At 46.6% G+C, this 26,438-nt stretch overlaps 1 protein-coding gene across 1 annotated transcript in view; it reads left to right on the forward strand.

Moving 5' to 3' along the window:
* The window catches only part of PLA2G4F (phospholipase A2 group IVF), a 299,483-nt gene that overhangs the window by 253,320 nt on the left and 19,725 nt on the right, over positions 1–26,438 (forward strand). The window contains exon 18 of the mRNA XM_086937219.1: positions 2,069–2,235. Coding sequence (XP_086793345.1) covers positions 2,069–2,235 — 167 coding nt within the window. The remainder of the gene's footprint in view (positions 1–2,068; positions 2,236–26,438) is intronic.

Raw genomic sequence — 26,438 nt, forward strand, 5'->3', positions numbered from 1 at the left:
TGTGTAAGGTCATGAATTTTGATATGATAGTATAGCCTTAGAAAAAGTCTGTAAGTGTAGATCTGCAGTCTTTTTGCAAGGTAGCAGATGAATTGTCTTTATAGAATGGCTTACTTGTGAGAGGTGATAAGTTGGTTTCACCCTCCTGTCTAAGAAAAAAACTTCGGAGACTGCATCCGATGGTTATTTAAGTATGAGTGGCATTAATCAGAGAATTAAATGTACTTTCTGGTTGCTTGCTATTGGCGGAAACATTGGTGCATGACTGTGTACAGTACATTTGTAGTGATAAGCTTCAGGGGACATCGGCTCCCATTCCAGTACCGGATGTCGGTCCCAGCAGAGTATGACAGACAGTGGCAGTTTATCAGTCCATATGATGTCCTTCTGAGTCACTTGAGATACATGATAATTCTGATAAACCATTTAGCAGGATGGTTAGAAGTGAAAGGTGTTGCTGAACCTACAATTAACAGATGCCAGATAATGAAGTCCAATTTACACCTTCAGCCATGAAAGCAAATTTGGACAAGAGTGAATCCAACACTTATGCACACCACATAATCACCATAAAGCCAATGTCAAGGTGGCATGAAATCCAGTGATCCCTTTAATGTGGTGCGATGTGATCATGAGAGGTGGTTGAAGAGAAAGGAGGTGACGTAGAAGCCCAGGTTCATATGAGGTGATTGGATTCACATCAAAGAACCTTTATTGTTAGGAAACGGTTTGCCAAAATATAGAGATACCGTTCAGATAGTGGAGGTCAGAGGTAACGCCAAGTAGATAGCAATGGTCAGTGGTGGAAAATGTTTCCTGCCTATCAAGCTGAGCTTGATGGTCAGAGTAACGAAACTGATGTGAGTGATGCGGAGACTGAGGACAGGTGGCATTATAGTGAGATGAGCACGCTGGACAAGGATCAGAACGGTGGTGACAGGAATAAGTTGAGCAGAAATATGGACAGTCATAGACAAAGCAGGCCACTTTGACGGAGTTCTCATTTCAAAATGATTCCTCGTCTGTTCTTGAGTTGAATGTGATCGCTAGCCAGCCGTGGCTCGATTCCTCACAAGTTATGAAACGTAAGTGTTTCTTTACAGTTTTCTGAGGGGACTCCGGATACTTCTTGCAATATTTCTTTTTCTGGTAGTGTACGGGGCAGATGTGTGCATCTGCATTCTGTGAAGTCCATATCTCAAGCCGATTTGGCAATGTGTTAGAGCTTACTTATTGGTTGGCTACACACTCTTTTCTTTGTGGTAAGGATGCAGTGACATTTATTCTGAGGTCCCTGGCCCCTTTCCAGCAGCTCCATCAGCTTTTGGGTATCACATTGAGTCTTCCTTGGACAATACATAAAACGGTCTCATCACTGCACATCCTAGTGGATCACAGTGAGTTCTGGCAAGCATTAGTTTGTATAAACAGATATATCAGGCCAAGAGGTAAGGAGGGGAGAGGTGGATGTTAGAAGAAAGAGAAGGGAATGGAGAAAAGGAGTCTTAAAGAGGTCAGTTTCAGGCAGAGGTAGTATTGTTTAATATGGTGGGGAAGAAGGGCGAAAGGTTTGTTTCTTTGTCTTCTCTTTTAGTGCCTTGGGGATCGCCTGTAAAAATCAAGTTTGAAGTAAACAATAGCGAGGACACAGTGAAGCATTATATAGACTGTATTTTATAATTAATCTCTTACATCACTTAGGGACAGTCAGTATTTTACATTCTGTCAGTGCTTCCCATTCACCCAATTCCAGCTCTGGATGGTGAATTGTTGATTCATTTCCTCCCAGAGCATCTGACATTTTGTTTGACTGATTCCTCCAAAATGCTATTCCGCTCATATCTACTTGAGGAAGAATTGATCAACTTAACTGCAATGTAAACCATTTTATAAGCAAAATCATATTTTCAATTATAGGAACAGGACCCCTGGCCACAAGACCGAGAGTAGAAAAATACACATTGACATGGTTCTCTTTACATTTCGGCGTAGTATTGGTCATTTAATGTTAGTGTGATTTGCTAGTTAATGTGTGTTTGTGACCAGTATTGTTTGTGTGTTCCTTTAGACAACCACCTAGATGCCTCACCTAACAAACTGACCCCCATGGAGGAGAGCTTACACTTGGTCGATGGAGGGTTATCCATCAACTCGCCCTTCCCTCTAATGCTGCAACCAGAGCGGGACGTGGATGTCATCCTCTCTTTCGACTACTCGTGGGATTCACATTTCAAGGTGAGGGCAAGCCATGGTTATGGGGGTTTATGACCAAAATATTGAGATTTGTATATCAACCGACCTGTCAAAACACTGTGACCAAAAATCGACTGCCCGATATATACGTTGTCAAGGTACATATGTGTGGAGTTGAGTATACCAAATTTAAACTTGCACGTATAAGCATTAGTTCCTGATGTTATGGAAGTCGATTTGTAAACAAAATGTTTGTCCACAATATTCTGACAACCAACTGTTTATGGGCATGCAGTGTTATGCTTGCACTCTTTTTAGGGTCTAGTTTGTGAGTGCATGCGCTAGCGTCTTCCTTGCGAGACACTATTGTATGAAGAAAAAGGCTTGGAGTCCACCTATTGCTTACCATTTGTTGTCTTCAAGTCTCTCTTCTAAACAGGCTCCATAAATAACCCAGTGCATGCAAAATGTCATTTCCGGTCAGTTCTGTGGAGCAGAGACAAAGCACAGGATGATTAAAGTTAATCCGTGCCTGTCCGCTGCTCTTGATATGATTAAAGCACTATTTCTTGCCCCCGCCCACTTCCCCTACCAACTGCTCCCTCCATAGAATTTGTGCTTTTCTTGCCTTATGTAAGCATCACTCCTCTGATGCCTTCTACAATCTATGCAGCAGAGCAACGCCTTAACGAGCTATCTCCTGTTTACAACTGCTATGTACCATCATTTTGCAAGTGAGGTCTTCAGTTTGCCTCCGTGGCGAGCTTGTATGCATCATGCATGGCCAATCCATGGTGCTCTTTGCCTCAAAAGATTAACACCAGTGTAAAATGATTTGCAATTCAATAGAAAATGGAGGAGGTGCAGCCTAATGGCAGAGCTGTACAAAAGGGGTTGGTGATGGACGGAGCTTCTGAATCAATCAGACACTCACACCCAGTCAAGAGATCTGGGTTTAATCCATCACCGTTCTTTAGCCCACTCTGCCACCCCAGTTCAGACATGGCTATATGCAAATCAGTCTGACCCTGTGCCTCATGGGAACAGTGCAGCCCGAACTGCCAAGCCATGTCTTCCCTGGACCGGAAACAAGCTTCCGAGGACCGGTTTCTGGCATTCCAGCCTTCTTCAGCCCGGCTTGCTTGAATCCAGTGGCAAAGTGAGCAAGGGACTCACGTCTGAGTATACCCTGCCACACTTATGGCAGCCAAAAGCGGTACAAAAGGGGTTGGTGATGGGACGGAGCTTCTGAAACAAACAGAAACATACACTCAGTCAAGAGATCTGGGTTTAATCCATCACTGTTCTTTAGCCCACTCTGCCACCCCAGTTCAGACATGGCTATATGCAAATCAGTCTGACCCTGTGCCTCATGGGAACAGTGCAGCCCGAACTGCCAAGCCATGTCTTCCCTGGACCGGAAACAAGCTTCCGAGGACCGGTTTCTGGCATTCCAGCCTTCTTCAGCCCGGCTTGCTTGAATCCAGTGGCAAAGTGAGCAAGGGACTCACGTCTGAGTATACCCTGCCACACTTATGGCGGCCAAAAGCGGTACAAAAGGGGTTGGTGATGGACGGAGCTTATGAATCAATCAGACACTCACACCCAGTCAAGAGGGTTTAATCCATCACCGTTCTTTAGCCCACTCTGCCACCCCAGTTCAGACATGGCTATATGCAAATCAGTCTGACCCTGTGCCTCATGGAAACAGTGCAGCCCGAACTGCCAAGCCATGTCTTCCCTGGACCCGAAAAAAGCTTCTGAGGACCGGTTTCTGGCATTCTAGCCTTCTTCAGCCCGGCTTGCTTGAATCCAAGGGCAAAGTGAGCAAGGGACTCACGTCTGAGTATACCCTGCCACACTTATGGCGGCCAAAAGCGGTACAAAAGGGGTTGGTGATGGACGGAGCTTCTGAATCAATCAGACACTCACACCCAGTCAAGAGACCTGGGTTTAATCCATCACCGTTCTTTAGCCCACTCTGCCACCCCAGTTCAGACATGGCTATATGCAAATCAGTCTGACCCTGTGCCTCATGGGAACAGTGCAGCCCGAACTGCCAAGCCATGTTTTCCCTGGACCGGAAACAAGCTTCCGAGGACCGGTTTCTGGCATTCTAGCCTTCTTCAGCCCGGCTTGCTTGAATCCAGTGGCAAAGTGAGCAAGGGACTCACGTCTGAGTATACCCTGCCACACTTATGGCGGCCAAAAGCGGTACAAAAGGGGTTGGTGATGGCCAGAGCTTCTGAATCAATCAGACACTCACACCCAGTCAAGAGATCTGGGTTTAATCCATCACCGTTCTTTAGCCCACTCTGCCACCTCAGTTCAGACATGGCTATATACAAATCAGTCTGACCCTGTGCCTCATGGGAACAGTGCAGCCCGAACTGCCAAGCCATGTCTTCCCTGGACCGGAAACAAGCTTCCGAATACCGGTTTCTGGCATTCCAGCCTTCTTCAGCCCGGCTTGCTTGAATCCAGTGGCAAAGTGAGCAAGGGACTCACGTCTGAGTATACCCTGCCACACTTATGGCGGCCAAAAGCGGTACAAAAGGGGTATGGTGATGGACGGAGCTTCTGAATCAATCAGACACTCACACCCAGTCAAGAGGGTTTAATCCATCACCGTTCTTTAGCCCACTCTGCCACCTCAGTTCAGACATGGCTATATGCAAATCAGTCTGACCCTGTGCCTCATGGGAACAGTGCAGCCCGAACCGCCAAGCCATGTCTTCCCTGGACCGGAAACAAGCTTCCGAGGACCGGTTTCTGGCATTACAGCTTTTCTTCAGCCCGGCTTGCTTGAATCCAGTGGCAAAGTGAGCAAGGGACTCACGTCTGAGTATACCCTGCCACACTTATGGCGGCCAAAAGCGGTACAAAAGGGGTTGGTGATGGACGGAGCTTCTGAATCAATCAGACACTCACACCCAGTCAAGAGATCTGGGTTTAATCCATCACCATTCTTTAGCCCACTCTGCCACCCCAGTTCAGACATGGCTATATGCAAATCAGTCTGACCCTGTGCCTCATGGGAACAGTGCAGCCCGAACTGCCAAGCCATGTCTTCCCTGGCCGGAAACAAGCTTCCGAGGACCAGTTTCTGGCATTCCAGCCTTCTTCAGCCCGGCTTGCTTGAAACCAGTGGCAAAGTGAGCAAGGGACTCACGTCTGAGTATACCCTGCCACACTTATGGCGGCCAAAAGCGGTACAAAAGGGGTTGGTGATGGACGGAGCTTCTGAATCAATCAGACACTCACACCCAGTCAAGAGATCTGGGTTTAATCCATCACCGTTTTTTAGCCCACTCTGCCACCTCTTTTGTACCGCTTTTGCCGCCATAAGTGTGGCAGGGTATACTCAGACGTGAGTCCCTTGCTCACTTTGCCACTGGATTCAAGCAAGCCGGGCTGAAGATGGCTGGAATGCCAGAAACCGGTCTCGGAAGCTTGTTTCCGGTCCAGGGAAGACATGGCTTGGCAGTTCAGGCTGGACTGTTCCCATGAGGCACAGGGTCAGACTGATTTGCATATAGCCATGTCTGAACTGGGGTGGCAAAGTGGGCTAAAGAACGGTGATGGATTAAACCCAGATCTTTTGGCTGGGTGTGAGTGTTTGATTGATTCAGATACTCCTTCCATCATCACCCCCTATTGTACCGCTTTTGGCTGCCATAAGTATGGCAGGGTATGCTCAGACGTGAGTCCCTTGCTCACTTTGCCACTGGATTCAAGCAAGCCGGGCTGAAGACGGCTGGAATGCCAGAAACCGGTCCCCGGAAGCTTGTTTCCGGTCCAGGGAAGACATGGCTTGGCAGTTCGGGCTGGACTGTTCCCATGAGGCACAGGGTCAGACTGATTTGCATATAGCCATGTCTGAACTGGGGTGGCAAAGTGGGCTAAAGAACGGTGATGGATTAAACCCAGATCTTTTGACTGGGTGTGAGTGTTTGATTGATTCAGATAATCCGTCCATCACCACTCCCTTTTGTACCGCTTTTGGCCGCCCTAAGTGTGGCAGGGTATGCTCAGACGTGAGTCCCTTGCTCACTTTGCCACTGGATTCAAGCAAGCCGGGCTGAAGACGGCTGGAATGCCAGAAACCGGTCCCTGGAAGCTTGTTTCCGGTCCAGGGAAGACATGGCTTGGCAGTTCGGGCTGGACTGTTCCCATGAGGCACAGGGTCAGACTGATTTGCATATAGCCATGTCTGAACTGGGGTGGCAAAGTGGGCTAAAGAACGGTGATGGATTAAACCCAGATCTTTTGACTGGGTGTGAGTGTTTGATTGATTCAGATACTCCGTCCATCACCACCCCCTTTTGTACCGTTTTTGGCCGCCATAAGTGTGGCAGGGTATGCTCAGACGTGAGTTCCTTGCTCACTTTGCCACTGGATTCAAGCAAGCCGGGCTGAAGACAGCTGGAATGCCAGAAACCGGTCCCCGGAAGCTTGTTTCCGGTCCAGGGAAGACATGGCTTGGCAGTTCGGGCTGGACTGTTCCCATGAAGCACAGGGTCAGACTGATTTGCATATAGCCATGTCTGAACTGGGGTGGCAAAGTGGGCTAAAGAACGGTGATGGATTAAACCCAGATCTTTTGACCTGGTGTGAGTGTTTGATTGATTCAGATACTCCGTCCATCACTACCCCCTTTTGTACCGCTTTCGGCCGCCATACGTGTGGCAGGGTATACTCAGACGTGAGTCCCTTGCTCACTTTGCCACTGGATTCAAGCAAGACGGGCTGAAGACGGCTGGAATGCCAGAAACCGGTCCCCGGAAGCTTGTTTCCGGTCCAGGGAAGACATGGCTTGGCAGTTCGGGCTGGACTGTTCCCATGCGGCACAGGGTCAGACTGATTTGCATATAGCCATGTCTGAACTGGGGTGGCAAAGTGGGCTAAAGAACGGTGATGGATTAAACCCAGATCTTTTAACTGGGTGTGAGTGTTTGATTGATTCAGATACTCCGTCCATCACCACCCCCTTTTGTACTGCTAATGGCAGAGATGGCAACTTTACAACTGGAGGACCAGGTTTGAGTCCCGGTTTCAGCTCAACATCCTGTGTTCCTAGGTAAATCATCACCTCTACATGTGCCTTAGAAATAAATATCTAAAAGTGAGAATTCCGTGGCATGACTTGCCAAGATGGTTGTGTAGACATGTCCGCGGTACCTCCCCGGGACGACAAAGTAATTTAGGAATATCCGCAAGTAACCCTGCATTTTTGTACGCTTGAAAGCTACAGAGATGCTACGACTCACCTAAGAATCTGGTAAGGGGCGATTTTGTGAGAGCCGAAAGACCCAATTGCTGAGGAAGGCTGGGAAACAATATGGGCCGCAGACACTCGTCAACTAGCAGGAGCGGTGGACGACTGATACCTGACTGGAAGATGTAACCAGTGGAGCTGGGCACCCCGTAACACAGCGACCCAGGCACCAAAATCAGAATGCTGCTGATCTGTGCAACAAGTAAAGAATGGCGATGGCTGGGATCCTGAGGCAGCGGGTATGTGGAGTCCGCTTGGCGCTGTTACCGCTCCCCGGATTGACTCGTGGTGAGCCTAAGCCCCCCCACCATGAGGCAGAAAATCTGACATGCACATGACAGAAAGGGAGGCCCGGAGGGCCTGAGTAACCGAGTGCATGTGACGAGCGCAAATAGCCTAACCTCCACCAGCAGGTAGATCGGAACCCGGAGGGAAGTCTGCTGTGGGAGTTCCGTCCGGGCCCTAGGTCCGGGGGTAACCTCGTCTGGAAACCTGGAATTACCGGGCATGCATTATAAATATATGAGGAACAGATACAGGGGTCAGTGAGAGTCCCTGGGTCTTGCCTGTTGCAGGGGAGCCTGAGATTAGTGGCAGAAGTAGCTTTTTAAGTCCCCAAATCTGACACTGTAGCTGAGCTGTACTGATGGAGGAGACAGCAGTTCTAATCCTATGTAGTACAGGAGATCTTGAGTACGCGAAGCCTCGTAGGGCCATAATAGATCCTCTATCATTGTGCATACTGGAGTGTAGGGAGAACTGCCCCAAGATATGTTCCAGTGCCCAGACCTGCTTATATTCCGGTAAAAGCCACGAAAGCTGTAATGGATCAGAGGTGAGCCCACATGGTGAGAGGTGCTTAGTACTGCCCTCATGTGACATTAAGCAGAGATACCCCAGCCCACATCATTTACTGCTATTATACCCCCTGGATGACCAGTAGAGACATGGTGATCTGCTCTGGTATATCTTAATACACCATGTGGAGTACAGTTTTCAGGGGATGTCCCCCAAGGCCCTGATCTCTGAGGCATAGGGAACTTTTTACCTTGGTTCCCAATCATGGTAAAGGATAAAGGAGCTAAAGAGAGGCCAACAAAATAAGCAACTACGCAATGCCCCTCCCACAGGGGTCTGATCCCCAAGAAGAATACATGGGGGGAGGTGACCATGGAGAACCACAAAAAGAAAAGGAGTCACCCTCGTTGGTAACCGTGCTGCAGGTGATCCTGGATACCTGGGAAGATATGATTCACAGAATAGACGCAATAGCCATTGGCGTCAATCTCCTCTGATGTGACCTGCAGAAGGTGGCTGACAGAGTAACTAACGCGGAAGAAAACGTGGAGACATTGCAAACAGAAGTGCGGAACCTCAGGGATATGGTTATTGCACTACAAAAACAAGTAGTTCATCTGGATGAGAGAGCATAGGACTCTGAAGGGAGGTCTGGGAGGAACAATATGCACTTTGTGGGCTTCTTCAAGTGGGCGGAAGGCCCCTCGGCAGAGCTCTTTTTGGAAGAATGGATCCAAAATGAATTGGCTCCCAGGCGCCTGTCAAAGTTTTTCAAAATTGTAAGAGCACACAGGTCGTTGGCTGCCGCCCCAAGACCGGGTGCACCACCGAGAGCCATTATTGCCCGGTTCTTTAATTATAGAGATAGAGAGGTGATCCTGTAGTCCATACGTACCAGAGGACCATTTCTATTCGAAGGCCATCCCATATCAATATACCCTGACTACACACAGCGTGTACAGGAGCAGAGGAAGACCTTTTTCAATGTTGAGAGGCGTCTTTGTGAACTTAACATGAAATACAGCCTGTTGTTTCCTGCAAAGCTGAGGGTAGAAAAAGCTGCCCGCACACTGTTTGTCCATTCGGCAGCTGAAGCTAGTGACTGGTTGGACTCCAGCGGGATACCCAGGACCTTTCTGGTCCCATCCCCAGGATTATCAAAGAAGTTGACGATGGGAGACAATAATCGGGAGTGACAAAGGGGCCCAAGGCAGAAATCACAAACTTGACAAGGAAGACCCAGCAGAGTCAGAGTCCTCCCTGACTGGACACTACAAGCTTCAGACACTGAAACCATACAAGAATCAGAAAACCAGAATATGGATAATTGGAGGTAAGTGTATTGCTTTGCCCACTTGCGTCATCTGAATTTACGCACACCACTTACTCACAGAGAAACTCCAACACTCCACTGGAGGTAAAAATGAGCTTTATTAATATTGTAGGCAAAGGAAATAAGTCACTGCAACTAAGAAAGTCTTAGGCACCGAGTGAAAGGCAATAATCAATGAATACACCACACTATATACATAAATATGAAACTGTGAATACAGGTATATAAACAGTTAATGTACAAAGCACCTCACCAGATTCATTTGCAGCACCGGAGACTTCAACATCCCTAGGCCAAGCACTGAACACCAAGTCGGGAACCCGCAGACCGGCAGCTCAGGGAGTAATCTCTTCGGGCACCAAAGTTGTCCCGCGAGTGCGTCCACTCCAAGACTGAGTTCCTGAGCTCCACCCCACAGACACCGCTTTTTATAGCTTAAATCAACCTGTTTGAGAAGCCTCTAGCAGGCGCTCTCGCCCATCTATTCACAAGTGCTGGCCCCCATCTCTGCATCAGACCCACCCAGACAGACCTGGCCAGATTCTGTTTAGGCGGTGTCGAGGCAAAAGACATTCCTTTCCCACTCTCCAGCCTTGGAGACTGGCACGGCCATCCTCCCTCTGTCCTAGCGATAAGTATGGAATGCATGAAAACACTCTGAAGGTACAACATAACTTCACGAGGCATCCTCACGAGATGCCTTGCACCTGCTTGTACTGGTTTACGGGAATAACATGTTTATGTTACTGCTAAAGTGTAACTCCAGGTCAAGGCAGCTCAAGATGGAAGTGCGATGCAACAAAATGGAAGATCAGAGCATTGCATGGAATCGAGGTCAACATATGATTTAGCACGTGTAAAATGGCAAATACAACACATTCCACCCCTTGACCTTCGATTCACCCATCATACCCTCTTTGTCTAAATACCATGGATCTGGGACGAAAAAGGGAGAGCACCCCCTGAACCTTGAACATCACCATTCACATATATCAAAAATAAAATCACTGAACTAAAGGCACAGCTATGACCGCATATTTTAACTGCAAAATTGGAATTATTACAAAGTAACTAGCAACTGAATATCATGATTGAAAAACAAACCTATCATTGGGGCACTGTATCTGGTAACTGTAAAAGCAGTATCAATGCATAATAACCAGAAACTAAATAAAATCTAACTGAAGATCTGACTGTCATTAAAACATTGCATGTCTCATTTGAAGGCAAAACCTTAAAAACTAAATTATCAGAGTGAAGGATACAAGACTGTAGGCCATATTTGAAAGAGTAAAAACTGCATTACAGAATCAAAAACATAATCAATAACTCTTGTGTTAAAGTGACTACTCAAAAACATTGAATTCAAAGCAGATCATAATGAACTGGTTTTCTCTTTTTGTTCTTTTTAAACTTACTGCATTACTTAAAACAAGAACTCAGGTGCTTGTGTCATTTGAACCTCTAATAATGAAACTGCAAATTATACTGCCAAGGCAGCCAATTGTAGCTCCGAAAATATAAAACCAAAAAACACCGCTGTCTCTTGTCAGGGTGCACAAGCAGTTCTCCTGTGCGAAAGACACACAGCTCTCATGCTTTCAAAGTCAGCCTCACTTGAAGGGGACAGTTCCAATTGTAGCACACTGTTCTGATCCCTTTTTCGCTTAGAAAGAAGCAGTCCATCTATGTAGATGACAGCTCTCTGGCATCCATCTTCATCAGTATCCCCTTGACAAGGAAGAACCCCATCTGATCTGGTTCTCCATAGATCATCAGCTCCCCTCTGCCATCAGCCCCAGGAAATCACCATTGTCCAGTCTGGCTCCAGGCTTTGGGGGGGGTTTGGGGTTCCACTCTCCAAAAAATAACAAACTAAAATAATAAAATAAAATAATAAAAGAGGGGGGGGGGTGAGGGCCCATGCATACAGGAAGGGCATCACTTGCACCCCGGCACCGCAATCTGAAACGATAAACAAGTATCACATGTCTTGCGAAAAACTTCAATTCAAAAACACATAATGTTCTTTTTACATCTCTCAAGGTCCCATATTTTATTTCTGTCTGCAAAGCTCTCCTCTAGATCTGGGGAATAGTTCAAGAATACTACCTGCATTATATCCTCTAAATTTATTTGGGCAAAATCTGATTTTTTTTTTTTTTATCACAGTCAGAGGGGCTGGGGAAGTCCCTTCACACCCTTTTCACTCCTTGCTATCAGGCCGGTCCCGTACAGAAATGTCCACGTCCCAGGGCTGGCTCAGTTTCAACCATAACAGAGACAGACTGCTCTCTGCCTCGCAACCCTCCCTTCGAGGAGCTCACATTCCCAGAGCGAAGCACCTGCCAATTTCTGTCTGCCCTGCCTACCTCCTCATAGTGAGGGGGCATGATGGTGACGAAGCCTGCACCTTTGCAAGCCTCCCTATCTTTCCAATTAAAGGAAGCTTCACAGTCTGAAGAGTGGAATCCCCCCTCCTTTACACTGAGCTCTTCCGCGGACACAATTTGGGTGCTCGCCAAACATAACAAGCAGGGAAGACTCTGCTCCTGTACTCGCTTTTGAGCCCCGCCTTCACAAAATGCTCCGAGGCAGGCTGTGCTATCTTTTTCTTCAAGGTCAAAGCCTGTCAGTTCCCAGCCGTTCACAACCTAAAAGCTGTGGCATTTTCCCTTCTTAAATGGAACAGCATGATGTTAAAAAACCCTTTCTTTCGTCTAAAACAAAAAACAGATTCACCCTCGTTTGACCTCCATCAACACCCTGCGTTCTATTTCTAAATGCTCTGCTCTTCTGTTTAGCTAATTCAGGCAAATTTAAACTATCATGTATAAAACATTGGCAACCTTAAAAAGTCACATACAAAGTCTCACTGTACTTCTGTAACAATATCTGGGACAGCAACAGTCAAAGAAGGTATATGTTTGTTTAATTTGTAACAGTCAACTGTCATGGGCAGAGAATTATCACATTTGTGCCCCAGCTACATAAAAATCATTTTAAACATTAGTTATTGGGGTCACCAACCCTGCTTCTGTGAAATCCTACCAAACTTCTTTTCTGTCTATATGGGCCATTTTACAACTAGTGCGACCTCCCATAAGCAAATCACATTTTCCCTCACGCTGTCTGTCCAGTATCTTTTAGTGTGCACAAGTACAGATTCATGGGCATTTGTTCTGCATCTAAATTGAAAAGTCCCTGCACTTCACTGTAGCTAAAATGGGCACATTGCTTTTGGGTAATATCACAAAATGAATTTGTAAACCTTTTAATTAACCAGTCATACCCACTCTGCTGTTGTACACTTTCAAAAACATATGGGCACATTTCTCTTTTAAAGCACAGTTCATCATACACTGTTGGGTCTGATTTATTTCCACCACTTGTGATCGTTAATTCTAAAACACGGGTCTTCTTATCTTTCCTTCCTGACTGAAAACCCTCTTCGGAAGAATTAATTAAAACAGCCTGTGTAATTGGCAACCTGACTAGATTTTCTGTAACATTTTTCACATGTAAATCATGCATGTTTAATTCTGTTGTCAAAGGAATATTTTCACACTGGGCATCAATTAACATTTCCTTCAGCTCTTTTTGCAAATGCTCAAATTGTGGACGCATGTTAAACAACACATTAAAAATAACCCCACTATCTTTGTCTGAAATGTCATCCCACCTTTCAGGGTTATATTCTGAGATGTTACATTCACGTTGCAGCTGAGCACATTTTAAATGCATCTTTTACTGAACACTTTTAAAGGGATCCAGCCCTTTCTGCCTAATGTAAAAAAGCTATTCACAAGCCCTTTATACAAAACACATTTAAACACACAGCATTTCTCGTTCAACCAAACACAATTAGCTCACTCATGAGCCAGAACACCATATGGGCTAACCCCATGCCAATAAATCAACTGATATCTGAGAGTCTGCTTTCCATTTCTAAAAAAAACCCAATATTTTCCCCTTTTAAATCAACGTTCATATCCTGCCACCGACTACGCCAAAATGTATTGCTTTGCCCACTTGCGTAATCTGAACTTACGCACACCACTTACTCACAGAGAAACTCCAACACTCCACTGGAGGTAAAAATGAGCTTCATTAATATTGTAGGCAAAGGAAATAAGTCACTGCAACTAAGAAAGTCTTAGGCACCGAGTGAAAGGCAATAAACAATGAATACACCACACTATATACATAAATATGAAACTGTGAATACAGGTATATAAACAGTTAATGTACAAAGCACCTCACCAAATTCATTTGCAGCACCGGAGACTTCAACATCCCTAGGCCAAGCACTGATCACCAAGTCGGGAACCCGCAGACCGGCAGCTCAGGGAGTTTTCAGCACCCCCCCACCCTGCCCCTCCCCCGCCCGCCTTTCTGCCCCACCGGAACTCCTTCCATGGGCCATGGCTGGAGGTAGGCTGGTGCAAGGAGCAGTTTGTTGCAAAGTTTATGACTTCGACAAGGCAAGATAAATCATATTTAGCAAGGAACACACAATCGAATTTTACAGTAGTTACATTTACACATGTGTGGATGATGATTCTGTAGTGTAGAACAGAAGATAGAGCAGATCTTTCTGATGTTAAGTACTTAGTATCTGACTGCAGCAGTTGTAGATGAATCCTAGTGAACACATGGTGTTTCAGATGATTATGAACATGACTTGAAGTTCTATTTTAGGGAGCCAAGACCTAATGAATCTTTAAAACATTTATTACTTGCTTGATTTCCTCTTGGGTGTGTATATAGGATTTCAATTACATGTTGTGAACTTCAATTCTAAAGGCAGGATTAACAGCAAAATTCAGAAATGTATTGCTATGCCCACATCTATTTAGGGAGTAAATTTAGGATTTTTTTTTTATTCACAGTGAATTTCACATAGTACAGTTAGAAGGTTGTTACAATCATAGCTTGTGGATCAGCAAGGTGTACAGTTCCTAATTGACTGACATAAAGGGCACTATGTTGCGTATAGTGCGTTTATGTCCGTCTGTAGTTTTAACCAAATGCTTGTATTCTATGATGCTCTCCTAGTTTCTAAGCTTGTATTTAATTTTCACTTGGTTGTCTCATTTTACCTCTCTCCCCTTTCCATCCAGGTCTACTTATTACCCCAGTACACGCCTACTAGGGTATTCCCTGCTGGTTCTGGTTACTAGCCACCAATTTAGGAGAACCAGACGGTAGTGCACCACTCACGTTTTAGTTTTTTTTGGTCCTGATAAAGTGCCGCTAGACCCGTTAGGGGCTTAAGAGGCATGAAACATGTTGACCTATTTGCACCTTAGCAGCCCTTGAGGAACATTATATCCACGTAAGGGCCCACACACTGTCTTTTAATAAGGCTCACGCTACCTAAACCAATAAACTTGACCAGAGTAGGACTGCTCCTGACCTATTTTATCTCACCTATCTACCTGTGCCCTACCCAGCCCTCACACTGCACGCACCCAACGGCTTCTTCAAAAGATCTCTGACAAAGAGCCCTGTTTACGGGAGCCCGTCAGGCATTGCAGTGCCGGCCCGACGAGGAACAAGGCCCATTGATGAAACATGACATCCTCCGGGGTGTGTGAGGGCATCACGAAGAAAGACCTCCTCTCCCGCTTCCCCTCATGTCCAGTTAGGAACTGTACACCTTGATGATCCACAGTCTCATTCGGGAGCCTGTGTACAGGACCTCATTCTAACTAGGCTCCAAGTCCCACTAATTTTTGATACAATCATTGCTTCCCAGGAGTAGTTCTGTAATTCTATTGTGAATTCAAAGTTACTCTTATTTCAAAGCATTTTAACTAACCCTGGGCAGTGAACTCCACTGTGTTTGCAGAGTTTGCAGAGTTTTTCGCACTTCGTGCTCCGTGAAGCACGCGGAGTTAACTGAAGTTAGTCAGCAATTGAAACTATGGTCAGAATGTGACTGCCAAAGTTTATGAGTGCCCAGAAACTCACGTTTTTGGATGTGGAAGGCAGGCTTTCTCATCCTCAAATACCTATACCCACCCCTGAAAGCGATTTTTCTCAAATGTAATAACACACCATAGTGTAGATTATTTTACACTCACACATTGGGATATCTGGGCACATAACTTCAACTAATTAACAACTTTGGCACCCCCTTAGGTGAGGCATGTCGACACTTCATCCAGCACCCAAGCCACTGAGAAGGGTAATGGACCCATACTCACTGCAGCCAGGTTGAGGCTTGTGGGTACTGTGAAGAGGAAAGGATGGAGAAAGTATCCTGCAATGGAGGGAGGAGGCTTACCAGGCACAATTACTACTCAGCTCACCTGCACTTTTAGCAGATGGTTCTTGGGCCGTGATCACTAGTCTCTGGTGAGGGGCAGCGAGGACCTTTTAATTTTGAGAATGGGCTAGTTGGGGTCATCCACATTGATAAAAATCTGAGGCAGCAAGGCGGGTCAACAGAACTTCAGTGTGCCATGAGGTTTATTTCTAGATTCCATGCAAGAGACTGCACACACCTCCAAGTTTAGGAAGTTCCACAGTTGAGTCCAAAAAATGTAAATCAATGTCGATATGTAGATCATCAAAGAGCTTGAGTGAAGTTCCAGTGTACACTCAGAGTCCTTGGTAGTTGGGCAGCATCCCACTGACTTTCCAGAGGAGACTCTGCCGAAAGCAGGTTTAATCCTGGTGTCTAAAGACACAATGAAGGTTGGTGCATGTGTGACACAAGGCAAAAAAAACAGTGTGTGGGTGCATTCTGGTGAGAAACATTCTTCGGTCCCTTCCTTGTGAGAGGACCAGGAGACAAAGCAGGCTGGGATGACGCGGTAGAGTATAAGGTTGATGTTGTTGTTTCTCTGCAGCCAGTCGCACACATTAGTTTTCACTCACTCACAGTAAATGTCACACCGCTGTTTGGAATCATCTGTAAGTGTAACAACAGATACACAAAATGTGATTGTGATTAATCTTCCACTCATTTCATATAGTGAATGCACTTTGGACCATGTTCTTGAACATTAACAGTTTTTAAAATATACAAAGGGGTCCTATTAAGGATGGTTACTGGATTCAGTTTCAATGGGGAGGAAGGCTTCCTCCCCATTGAAAGGAAGGTAGGCACATCTGGGCAAAGGGGCAGTTGGCTAGGCCTTCAAAATATCAATTTAGGCTTTCCCCAATCTGATGGTAAAACAAACATATCCCTATGGAGCACTAGATCTGCAATTTGGAAAGTTATTTGGCATTAGGGGCCTCATTTAAGTCTAACAAAACAAGAAAAACATTAAGGGAAGCTTCAGGCACTAAAAGGAAAATGTTAGGAAGGGAATATCTGCTCTATTAGTTGTGGACTTTCGTCCTTACAATTTTCATATTCACTTGTCCTCATTTTGGTTTCTTCATGATGGGCGTCCCCATAATGGCTTCTCTATTTTTACATAATCCTGAAAAACATGCTTTCTGAGGAAACCCCAACTGTGTTAGGACTTTTACTATTGGATGTGGTTGAGTTTGGAGAATGGTAGGCATGCGCACTTTGAACACATTGGGTTACATACGGGCCTCGGAAGAAAGTCCTTTGAGTGATTTAGAAGTGGTTTAGTATGTGTAGAAGATATGAGCTCTGTATAGGCCTACAACTTAGGCACATAGTGAGAATCTACATGTAGGCACGAGAGGTGCTGTTAGATCAATAGATATCAGGACATCAGCATGAACAAACCCAAAAGAACTACGAAGGAGACTTTCTTACTTCTCAGAATCACACTAGTAAGCTAAAGGGAAGAATGAAATTAGAATATTATGGTTAAATAGAGTAAGACTCTGCTTTGCCTGAGGCTCGTCACAATTAATCAAGGCTACTCTTCAGATTCCTGTGCATGTTTTACTATGCTCTGGAAAGATTAAATCAATGGCCAAAAAGAAACATTAGGTATGAGAAAGGGCATGAAGACCTGATCTATACGCTTATGCCACAATATCACAAGGCTTTTTGGAATAAGATAGTAAAGGGATATAGGGCGAAAAGAATTATGATAATATTTATATGGCACACAGTACCTTTCAAAGCTCTCTTCTACCTACTGCAAAATCAGTTATGGATCGAAGTATTATGGTAACCCCTGTCCATTTCCACACATGATGGAAAACACTGAAGGTGCACTGATGAATTTTATTCCAAGATGGCAAAAAGGGCCATTATGGCTTCAAAAACTCATCCTTCCAAAGTGGTGCAAATTTATTTCTGCAAACACAAAAAGTTTCAGCACTCCGTCCATCATCTTGTTGTGTTTGCATATTTATTTCTCCCGAGATAGCGGGATGTATTAAATAGTAGGATAAAATACTTTTTATTTCCACAGTTTTTTAAAATAAACTGTTGTTCAGCTCATCCATAATACATTATACATGTAACAAATTATGCAAACACTATTCACGGTTAATATTACTGCTGCAAAAGGTTATTTAATGCCCCTCAGAGTTTGATGTAGTTCTCTTAGCATTGTAATGTTATATATGGAAAACATGTATGGAACCAATATTACCATCTGTCAATCTACATATTCAGGAGTGACCAACAAATAAAAGATGTATTTGTAATTTGTTTTAGCGTGTCATATTTGGCAAAGATGAGTCAAATTAATTTCTTGTTTTGATATCTGAAAAAAATCTATTACAAGGAATGGAACAGTGATCAGCTATTTGTAGTTCTATTGTACATATTATAGATAAAATGTGAATTTGAATTTGAATAGCTTTATTTCGATATATTAATCATATCATAAAAGCTTTACAATACATAAATATTAAAAATACAGTACATTTTGGCACTTTGTTCCTCAGTTCACATTACAATTTGTCGATTCCTCAAATTCATATAGACTAACAATAAAACAACATAATGTGGAAAAGAAGCTCATTTGCCGAAAAGTTATAGAAAATGGCTAAAATATAACAATATGCCCATTACAGTTCATATTACGGGAAAGACAGTTGCCTAGCGGATCTTATCCGCCATACCCAACCCAGGAATTCTGCCAAACAACAGGCAAACAGAGGACGAGCATCAGATCTTAGGATGCGTAAAGCCTCCAAATGGGATCTGGTGCCTAGATTCCTACATAGCGGTTTCAGCCATATGCGTCGAGGGGCTGCATAGGCTGGGCACTCAAACATTAAGTGGGCAACTGACTCATGCCTATTTTCACAGAAGGGACAATGTGGTGTAGTTTGCAGCGGTGGCTTCCAACTTGCTGTCAGCTGCCCTAAAGGTAGTACTCCCACCCTGAATTTAAAGTACAAAGACCTATCCCACGATTTGGGGATCATATCTAAATATGGTTCTCTAAAGGGGAGCTCCTTAATCAACAGGAATTCTACAGTAGATCTGCATAATTTGGAATTGCTGTTTCTCCCATTTGCCACCCAAGTCCAATATAGTTTCTTAAAAGTCTGTTTGGGTGGGGCAGTTCTATTAACCCAGGCGTCTTCAAGGCCCAGGTCACAAAGGAGCCGCTTAACTTCCTTGAGCCAACCGACCTTGTGCCAGCCGGGTGTTAAGAGGAGTTCCCTTAGGGCTTCAGCATAACTGGACAATTCTGGTACCCTCCATATTCTTGCCCACAAAAGAAGGGGACGTAGCCTTGCCTGCTCGCTTATTGTGCGTGTGCCTGCATCTAATAGGAGTGGGAGTGAAGGGGTACTATATGGTAGCCTCATGAGATCTTTGTGGAATTTATTTTCAAGGTGTGTCAAGGTATCAACTTTCTGCACACCCCACAATTCAGACCCATACAGAGCCGCGCTCACCACCCTTGCCCTGTAAATATCTAGTACCGCCCCAATGGGTTTGAGGGACGAGGCACGTTGTTGTTTCAGCAAGGCCCCTGTAACCCTCTTGTGGGTCAGAAAGACTTATTGATTTGTGGGCTTTCCAGTTCATGGAGTCACAGAGTCGGATACCTAAATAGTCAAACTCCTTTACCCTTTCAAGTGAGACTGAGTCCAAGGTGGGAGGGATGACAGTTTTCCTAGGGGGGTTTAGGACCAGGAATTTGGTTTTGCCTACATTAATAGCTAGGCCCTTGGAGTCACAAAATTCCTTGAAACTAGAGAGTAACGTTTGGAGGCCTATCGGAGTTTTTGAGATCAGGAGGGTGTCATCTGCAAATAGAAGAGTAGGGATTTTTCTGCCAGCCAGAGAAGGTGCATCTGCTGGATGTTTTAGCAGGCGCTCCACCACTCCATTAACAAAAAGTGAGAACAGAGTGGGGGCTAGCACACAACCCTGGCGGACACCCCTATCTACAGGGATACGTGGTGTTTTTTGGCCCTGATCTCCCCACCTGATCTGTGCAAAGTTACTCTCATGGAACTTAATAAGCAAACTAAGTAGGTGCGAAGGGATACCCAAATCCTCTAAGGCATTCCACAACTGGGCACGTGGGACCAGGTCAAAGGCAGTCCGTAAGTCTATAAATGTGAGGTACAGACTGCCCTTGCCCAATACGACCACTTTCCAGTAAAGCATAAGTAGGCGGAATGTCTGTTCAATGGTCCCCGTTCCGGATCTAAAACCAGCCTGGAAGTCTGACAATACTTGGTTTTCCTCAGCCCACTGTAAGATCCTGACTAAGACTACCTTGCCAGCTACCTTCTGAGTGGAATCTAGCAAGCTGATTGGACGATAGTTAGCGGTGTAATAACTGCCATAGTTTCTTTAATTGATTGATACTGCCGTCTTTTCACAAATTGTTGTACCTTCATCTATAATTACAAATATAAACCTATGATACCAATAAGACATTGCTTTGCACCCACTGTGTCAATGTAGACAGAGGTCCACCTTATGCAAATTAGTACTGACCCTGTGTTCCTCATGAGAACAGATCAGATCAACCCGACCTGCCTTACATTGCCCTCTCCAGAGGGGAACACAAGCAACCCCTGATCTCATCATTGAGGTATAACCTAAACCCTTGGCCACGTTTGGCATAACATCAACCACAAAAGGTGATGGGAAGAATGTTTGTACATAGTCAAACCAGGGTCAGTCGCTCAGGGTAGCATTCCAACCCATACTTTTTTGGCCATTGTGCCACTCTAGAAAGAGACTCACCTTATGCAAATCATTATTGACACTGTTCCTCATGGGAGCAGTTCATCCCGAACTGCCAGGCGAGGCCCCCTCAAGAGGAGAACACAAGTAGTTACAAACCAGTTTCAGCCTTATTTGCCCTCATCAGTGAGGTGTATGTAGTATCCTAGCATCTTGTCCATGTTATATACATGTTTTCTCCACCACCTGCCCAGTCTGTAGAATACTGCAGTTATGATGCGCATGAGAATGTTGGGAGTTTGTGGGCTAATGCCTTCAGTTGGGATTGGGCTGAGTGGCATGTTGGCTGCTCCTGGTGGGGCTGTTCCACTTGATCTACATATCTTCAAATAAACATCCTGAACATCATCTACCGTGTGTGGACTTCAATACTTCAGTGTATCCTTGAACCTGTGGAACAACGAACAAAGGACCAAGGCCTGGTCATTTGTCATACCACATCTACCTCAGTTTGGCTAGACATGTACATGTTTTTTATTTTGTAGAGGATGGACATCTGGTAACTACTGAGAGCTATTTAGTGTTGTTTAGCTGAAGTAAACTGACTGGTGCCTTCTTTCCTTACTCGCTGTTGTGTATCTGCTCTAGTCAGGAATGTCAGCATATTTTTATGCTGTTGTCTTTTTATTGCTGCTGTAGCAAATGGGTTCCACCCATTTAACCTCCTGGATTTTGTGCTCTACAACTCACTGTAAACTCTGCGTTCATGGAATGATAGTGCTAACCACCAGCATCTGCTTTTTATGATAAGGTCCAGTACTGTGCAGCTAGGGTAAGAGGCTCTGGGCTGGTTGAACGGGATCCTGTGAACACAACCATGGGCACACATGTGCTGGCTGAGCATGTGAAACTACAGACTAGCTCAGCCTGGTATCAGAGTATAGGTAATTTGACATATGCTTCAGTGATTGGTGCTGGGCAGATGTTGGTCTTATAATGTGAGTGAGCATTCATAGTGTACATTTGTTGTAAAGACTTAAAGTCTGTGTGCTTCACTGATATATAGATTATGGGCCAAATCTGAGCTAAAGCACAGTTTCACCATACTTAGACAGAGATACAGATGAGGTATAAATTCTAGTGTAAATATGTACCCCAAGTGCAGAACCAATGCCACTTTTGTGATATCTGTACTCCATATGGAACTTGGAGATTTTTCATAATTTCTGACTCGGCTTGTAGTTAGATTCCAGGTCATTTGTTCCCCCTACTGGGCAAGTTAAAACATTGCTGGCCAGCAGGATGATCAAAGGCCTCACCATACAAGGCCTTCCGTGCTCCAGGAATCATTTACTCTCTTAGACCTGAGTCAATGGCACTTGGCAAGTATAACCACAATCAGAGAGATCTTTTCTGTGATGGTGTACTGTGGTCATTCGATGACTTGGTGGAAAAGAGTGCTATATGCAAAGGACATTCTAGACAAGTGTGCTGTGCCTAGGCTGGAACATCACCACAACGGAGGCTGCCATGCACTCGGTGATGCTATAAAAGACGGAGCCCTGCTCCTTGAAAATTAGATCCGGTTTGGGCCACAGAAAGACTCTGCCCTACGAGAAGGACCGTGAGAGACGAGGAAGGGTGCTGACTCTTGCCTGCGTCTGGTGCCTTGCTGCTGAAGGAGAGGAAGACAATAAGACTACGAAAAGACTATTGTGCTACTTGTGCCAAACTCTGCAAAGAGATCTCCAAGGGCTTGCAACTGAACTTGCCCCCTGACCAGCGTCCCAGGACCAGTGGACGCTACCCCCTTGGAAAGCGACTGCGGGGGCTGACCATCGCCGCAGCACTGACGGAGGAATCTCCTCTAAGGCATCAACATCCTCCCGACCACCGTGACCGGGGCCCAAAGCAACAGCAGAAGCAAAGTGAGGACCAGCCGCCGCTGGCCCGAACACCGTGACCGCAACTGCACCGGGAGCCCGAGAGCAAAGCAAAGGAGGACCCGTCCGGTCCGAGCTACCGAGGTGACTGCACAGCGAGCAGTCACTCACCTGCAAGGACGGACAGCTGCCCTACGAGAATCCGCAAGGTCGGTAAGCCTGCCCGACAGCCCAGCTGTGAGCCCACAGCTGCACCGACATTTGGCTGGGTACGTCCTGCACTTGGGGACCGTACTGCCGCTTGTCACAACCGCACAGCCGCCGCCTCCAGGGTCGGAGCGGACGACGAAGAAAGGACCCTGCGGCCACAGAACACCGCTGCCTCGGACGACCAGTGACCTGCTCGGCAGAAGAGCCGCAACGATCAGCGACCCCGGGAAGGCAACACGACGTGGGACAGATCCCTTGGAAGCCGCCGGCTCCACAAGAACTTTGAATAACACCGGCCTACGGGCCTCAAAGAACTTCCATAAGAACTGTGGTAACCCAAATTACGTAACTTGCAACCGTCCTCATAAAGTTATTGACTGTATTCACAAGCCTGCTTAAAATCTATATAAAGATATATATTTTTACAAGAATACAGTCTGGTCTCGTTGTGTGGTGGGTTGGTTGTAAAGGTGTACTGTTGCAAGTGTTTAACCCTATGTGCCCCAAAGATTAGCCTACGACTGCTTAAGCCACACTACCTAGAGGGTAAGCAGAGGTTGTCTGGAAGGTAACCCTCAGCCCTGACGAGGAAGAGAGAGTCCCTGCTTGTCGCTAGTGTTGCACTGCGCCAACTAGAGCCTCCCCCTTCCTACATTGGCAGCAGCGAGAGGATTTTTTGAATTTACACTTGCGATAGTTATACCCGAGCTTCTGACCACTACACAAGGATCACGGTACAGTTACGAAACCACAGACTTTGCTTTTGAAAGAAGATTCCGCGTGCCGAAACCATGCCGGGCACGAAGAGCCTGGATGGAGCGGAGTCCACGACCTCTGAGGTGTTGGAGGTAGAGTGGGACGCCGCAAAACTGGACAAATACTCAAAGATGGAACTGAAGTTTTTCTGTAGGAAACTCAAGGTTCCGCACGCTGGTTGCAAAAACAAACCGGAATTCTACAAGGCCCTGAAAGCCTGGGTGGAGTCCAGAAAGACCCCGGAGGAGCAAGACGTCCTCGCCGAGCAGAATGCAACGCCGGAGCAGAATGCACCTGGGGATCTGATCGATCTCGAAAGGCAAGACAGCGAGCACAGCTTTGGGAAAGGCCTGTCGCCAGAGGAGCTGGCGGACAGGAAGGAAACCCGGAATCACGAAAGAAAGTTGGCAGAATTGAAAATCCAGCTGGAGCTGGAAACCAAAAGAATGGCGCTGGAAGAGCGAAAGCACCAGATGGATTATGAAATCAAGATGAGGGAGATAAGTCTCAAGGAGAGAGACTTGGATCGGCCTCCCTCTGGTGGCAGCACATCGCCAGTGCAGGTAGAGTCAAGAGTGCACATCCCGAAGGACGTAGTTAAGGAGTTCTTTAAGGGGGATGACATAGGACAGTGGTTTAGGGCATACGAGGTAGCCATGTCCTCCCACCGGGTCCCTGACAAGGATTGGGGAGCGGGGTTGTGGGGAAGGTTCCTTAGCGAAGGGAGAGATACCTTGCTAGATTTGCCCGTTGAGAATCAGAGATTCTATGCCCACATGAAAGAAGCTTTATTAAACAGGTACGGGCTTACCCCTGAAATGTATAGACAGAAGTTTAGGGGATGTACTAAGCGGCCTGGGAATACGTATGTGGAGTATGTGACTTACTTTTGCAGAGCACTGGATGGTTGGGTGAAAGGTAACAAAGTTAATGATTTTCAAGGTCTCTTTGATTTAATTGCATGGGAGCACTTGGCTGATCACTGTTTTCCTGAGTTACGCCAACACCTGATCGATAGCAAGCTGTCCAACCCGAGGAAGCTTGCTGAGGAGGCGGACCGCTGGCTCAGCACCAGGGTCCACAAGGGTCCCGTGGGAGATTCCGCCAAGAGTGGGCAGGGTCCCCAGCAGAAGAGTGGGGGGGACAAAGGGGGAAAACAGAAAGGGTTCCGAAAAGGCCCCCAAAGTAGTTCCCAAGGGAATCCGCAGCCGGGTTCTCAGCCTCCCCCACCCCCGAAGCAGAATGGGGCCCCGACAGGTAAACCTGTTCCAAAGGGGCCCTTCAATTGTTTCAAATGTGGCGAGCCTGGGCACATATCCAGTGACCCCAAGTGTCGCCTATTTGGAAAACCTGCACCCACTGGTGCTCCGCCCCGACAAGTGACTAGCGTTCACCTGGGAGAAGAAATGATGGTCCCGGGGGGTGGAGATCCCGTTCACATGACCCTGGTCTCGTTAGGAGACAGCGAGATGATCCCTACGAACTACCTGCCCTCTAACACTAAGAAATATGGGCAGGTGGTGATCATCAATGGCAAGGAAGCTGAGGCTCTTAGAGACACAGGAGCCAGTGTGACTGCAGTGAGGCAGCACCTGGTGTCTCAAGAGCAGGTTGTACCCCATGCCTACTGTAGGGTTATCAATGCTGATAATTCTGAGAGCCAGTGTCCGATGGCTCAAGTTCCCTTCGAGTGGGGGGGGGTCTCTGGTACTCTGCAGGTCTGTGTGAGAAAAACCATGCCTGTTGACTGTTTGCTAGGGAACGACTTGGAGCACTCCCCTTGGGAAAAGGTGGAGAAAGCGACTCACCTACGGATGGTGGGTCTGCCTGACTGGGCGTGCGTGACCACCCGGTCGATGGCAGCCAGTAAGGGTGATCGAGAGGTCCTGGGGCCTGATGGAGAGGCCCAGAAACCGGCTTTAGGGAGAAGGCGCAGGGGGCGCGGGAAACCGGCCCCTGAAGTTCCTACGGTCCAGGAGGAAGCAGACCTTGAGGGGGATGCCCTGGAGCCTACAGGGGAACAGATCGCCGAACTGGGGGACCTGCCTGAGCTGACCCATTGGCAGCAAGAAGGAGGACCCTCCAGGGAGGAATTCTGCAAGGAGCAGAAGGAATGCCCTTCTCTCGTGGGTATGCGGCAACAGGCTGCAGACCAGGCCAATGGTGTTCAGGCCAAAACACATTACGTGTACTGGGAGAACGACCTCCTGTATTCGGAGCCTAAGGCTGCTGAACCTGGGTCAGCCCGTGTGCTGGTGGTACCCCAGAAGTTCAGAGCCTTCCTACTGGGGCTGGCTCATGATGTGCCTTTAGCAGGACATCTAGGGATGGACAAGACCTATGACAGGCTTGTCACCCACTTCTACTGGCCCCAAATGCATAAAAGCTCAGACGCTTATTGCAGAACCTGTCCGACTTGCCAGGCATGTGGGAAGACGGGAGGGAAGAACAAGGCTCCCCTCCAACCCTTCCCTGTGGTCGGTACGCCATTCCAGCGAGTGGGTATTGACATCGTTGGGCCTCTGGACCCCAAGACAGCCATGGGCAACAGGTTCATCCTGGTCTTGGTGGACCATGCCACCCGGTACCCTGAAGCCATCCCTCTGAGGACCGTGACGGCTCCCGTGGTGGGGCGTGCACTGATGGGAATTTTCTCACGAGTAGGATTCCCTCTAGAGGTGGTGAGCGACAGGGGGACCAATTTCATATCGAAATATATGAAGTCCCTTTGGCAGGAGTGTGGCGTAACGTACAAGTTCACCACACCCTACCATCCCCAAGGTAACGGGTTGGTTGAAAGATTCAACCGAACCCTCAAAGGCATGATAATGGGCCTAGAAGGTCCGATGAGGCGTAAGTGGGACGTCCTCTTGCCATGCCTGCTGTTTGCATATCGCGAGGTACCACAGAAGTCCCTAGGGTTCAGCCCCT

This window comes from Lissotriton vulgaris, chromosome 9 (genome assembly GCF_964263255.1).
Source record: "Lissotriton vulgaris chromosome 9, aLisVul1.2, whole genome shotgun sequence".
Taxonomy (NCBI): domain Eukaryota; kingdom Metazoa; phylum Chordata; class Amphibia; order Caudata; family Salamandridae; genus Lissotriton; species Lissotriton vulgaris.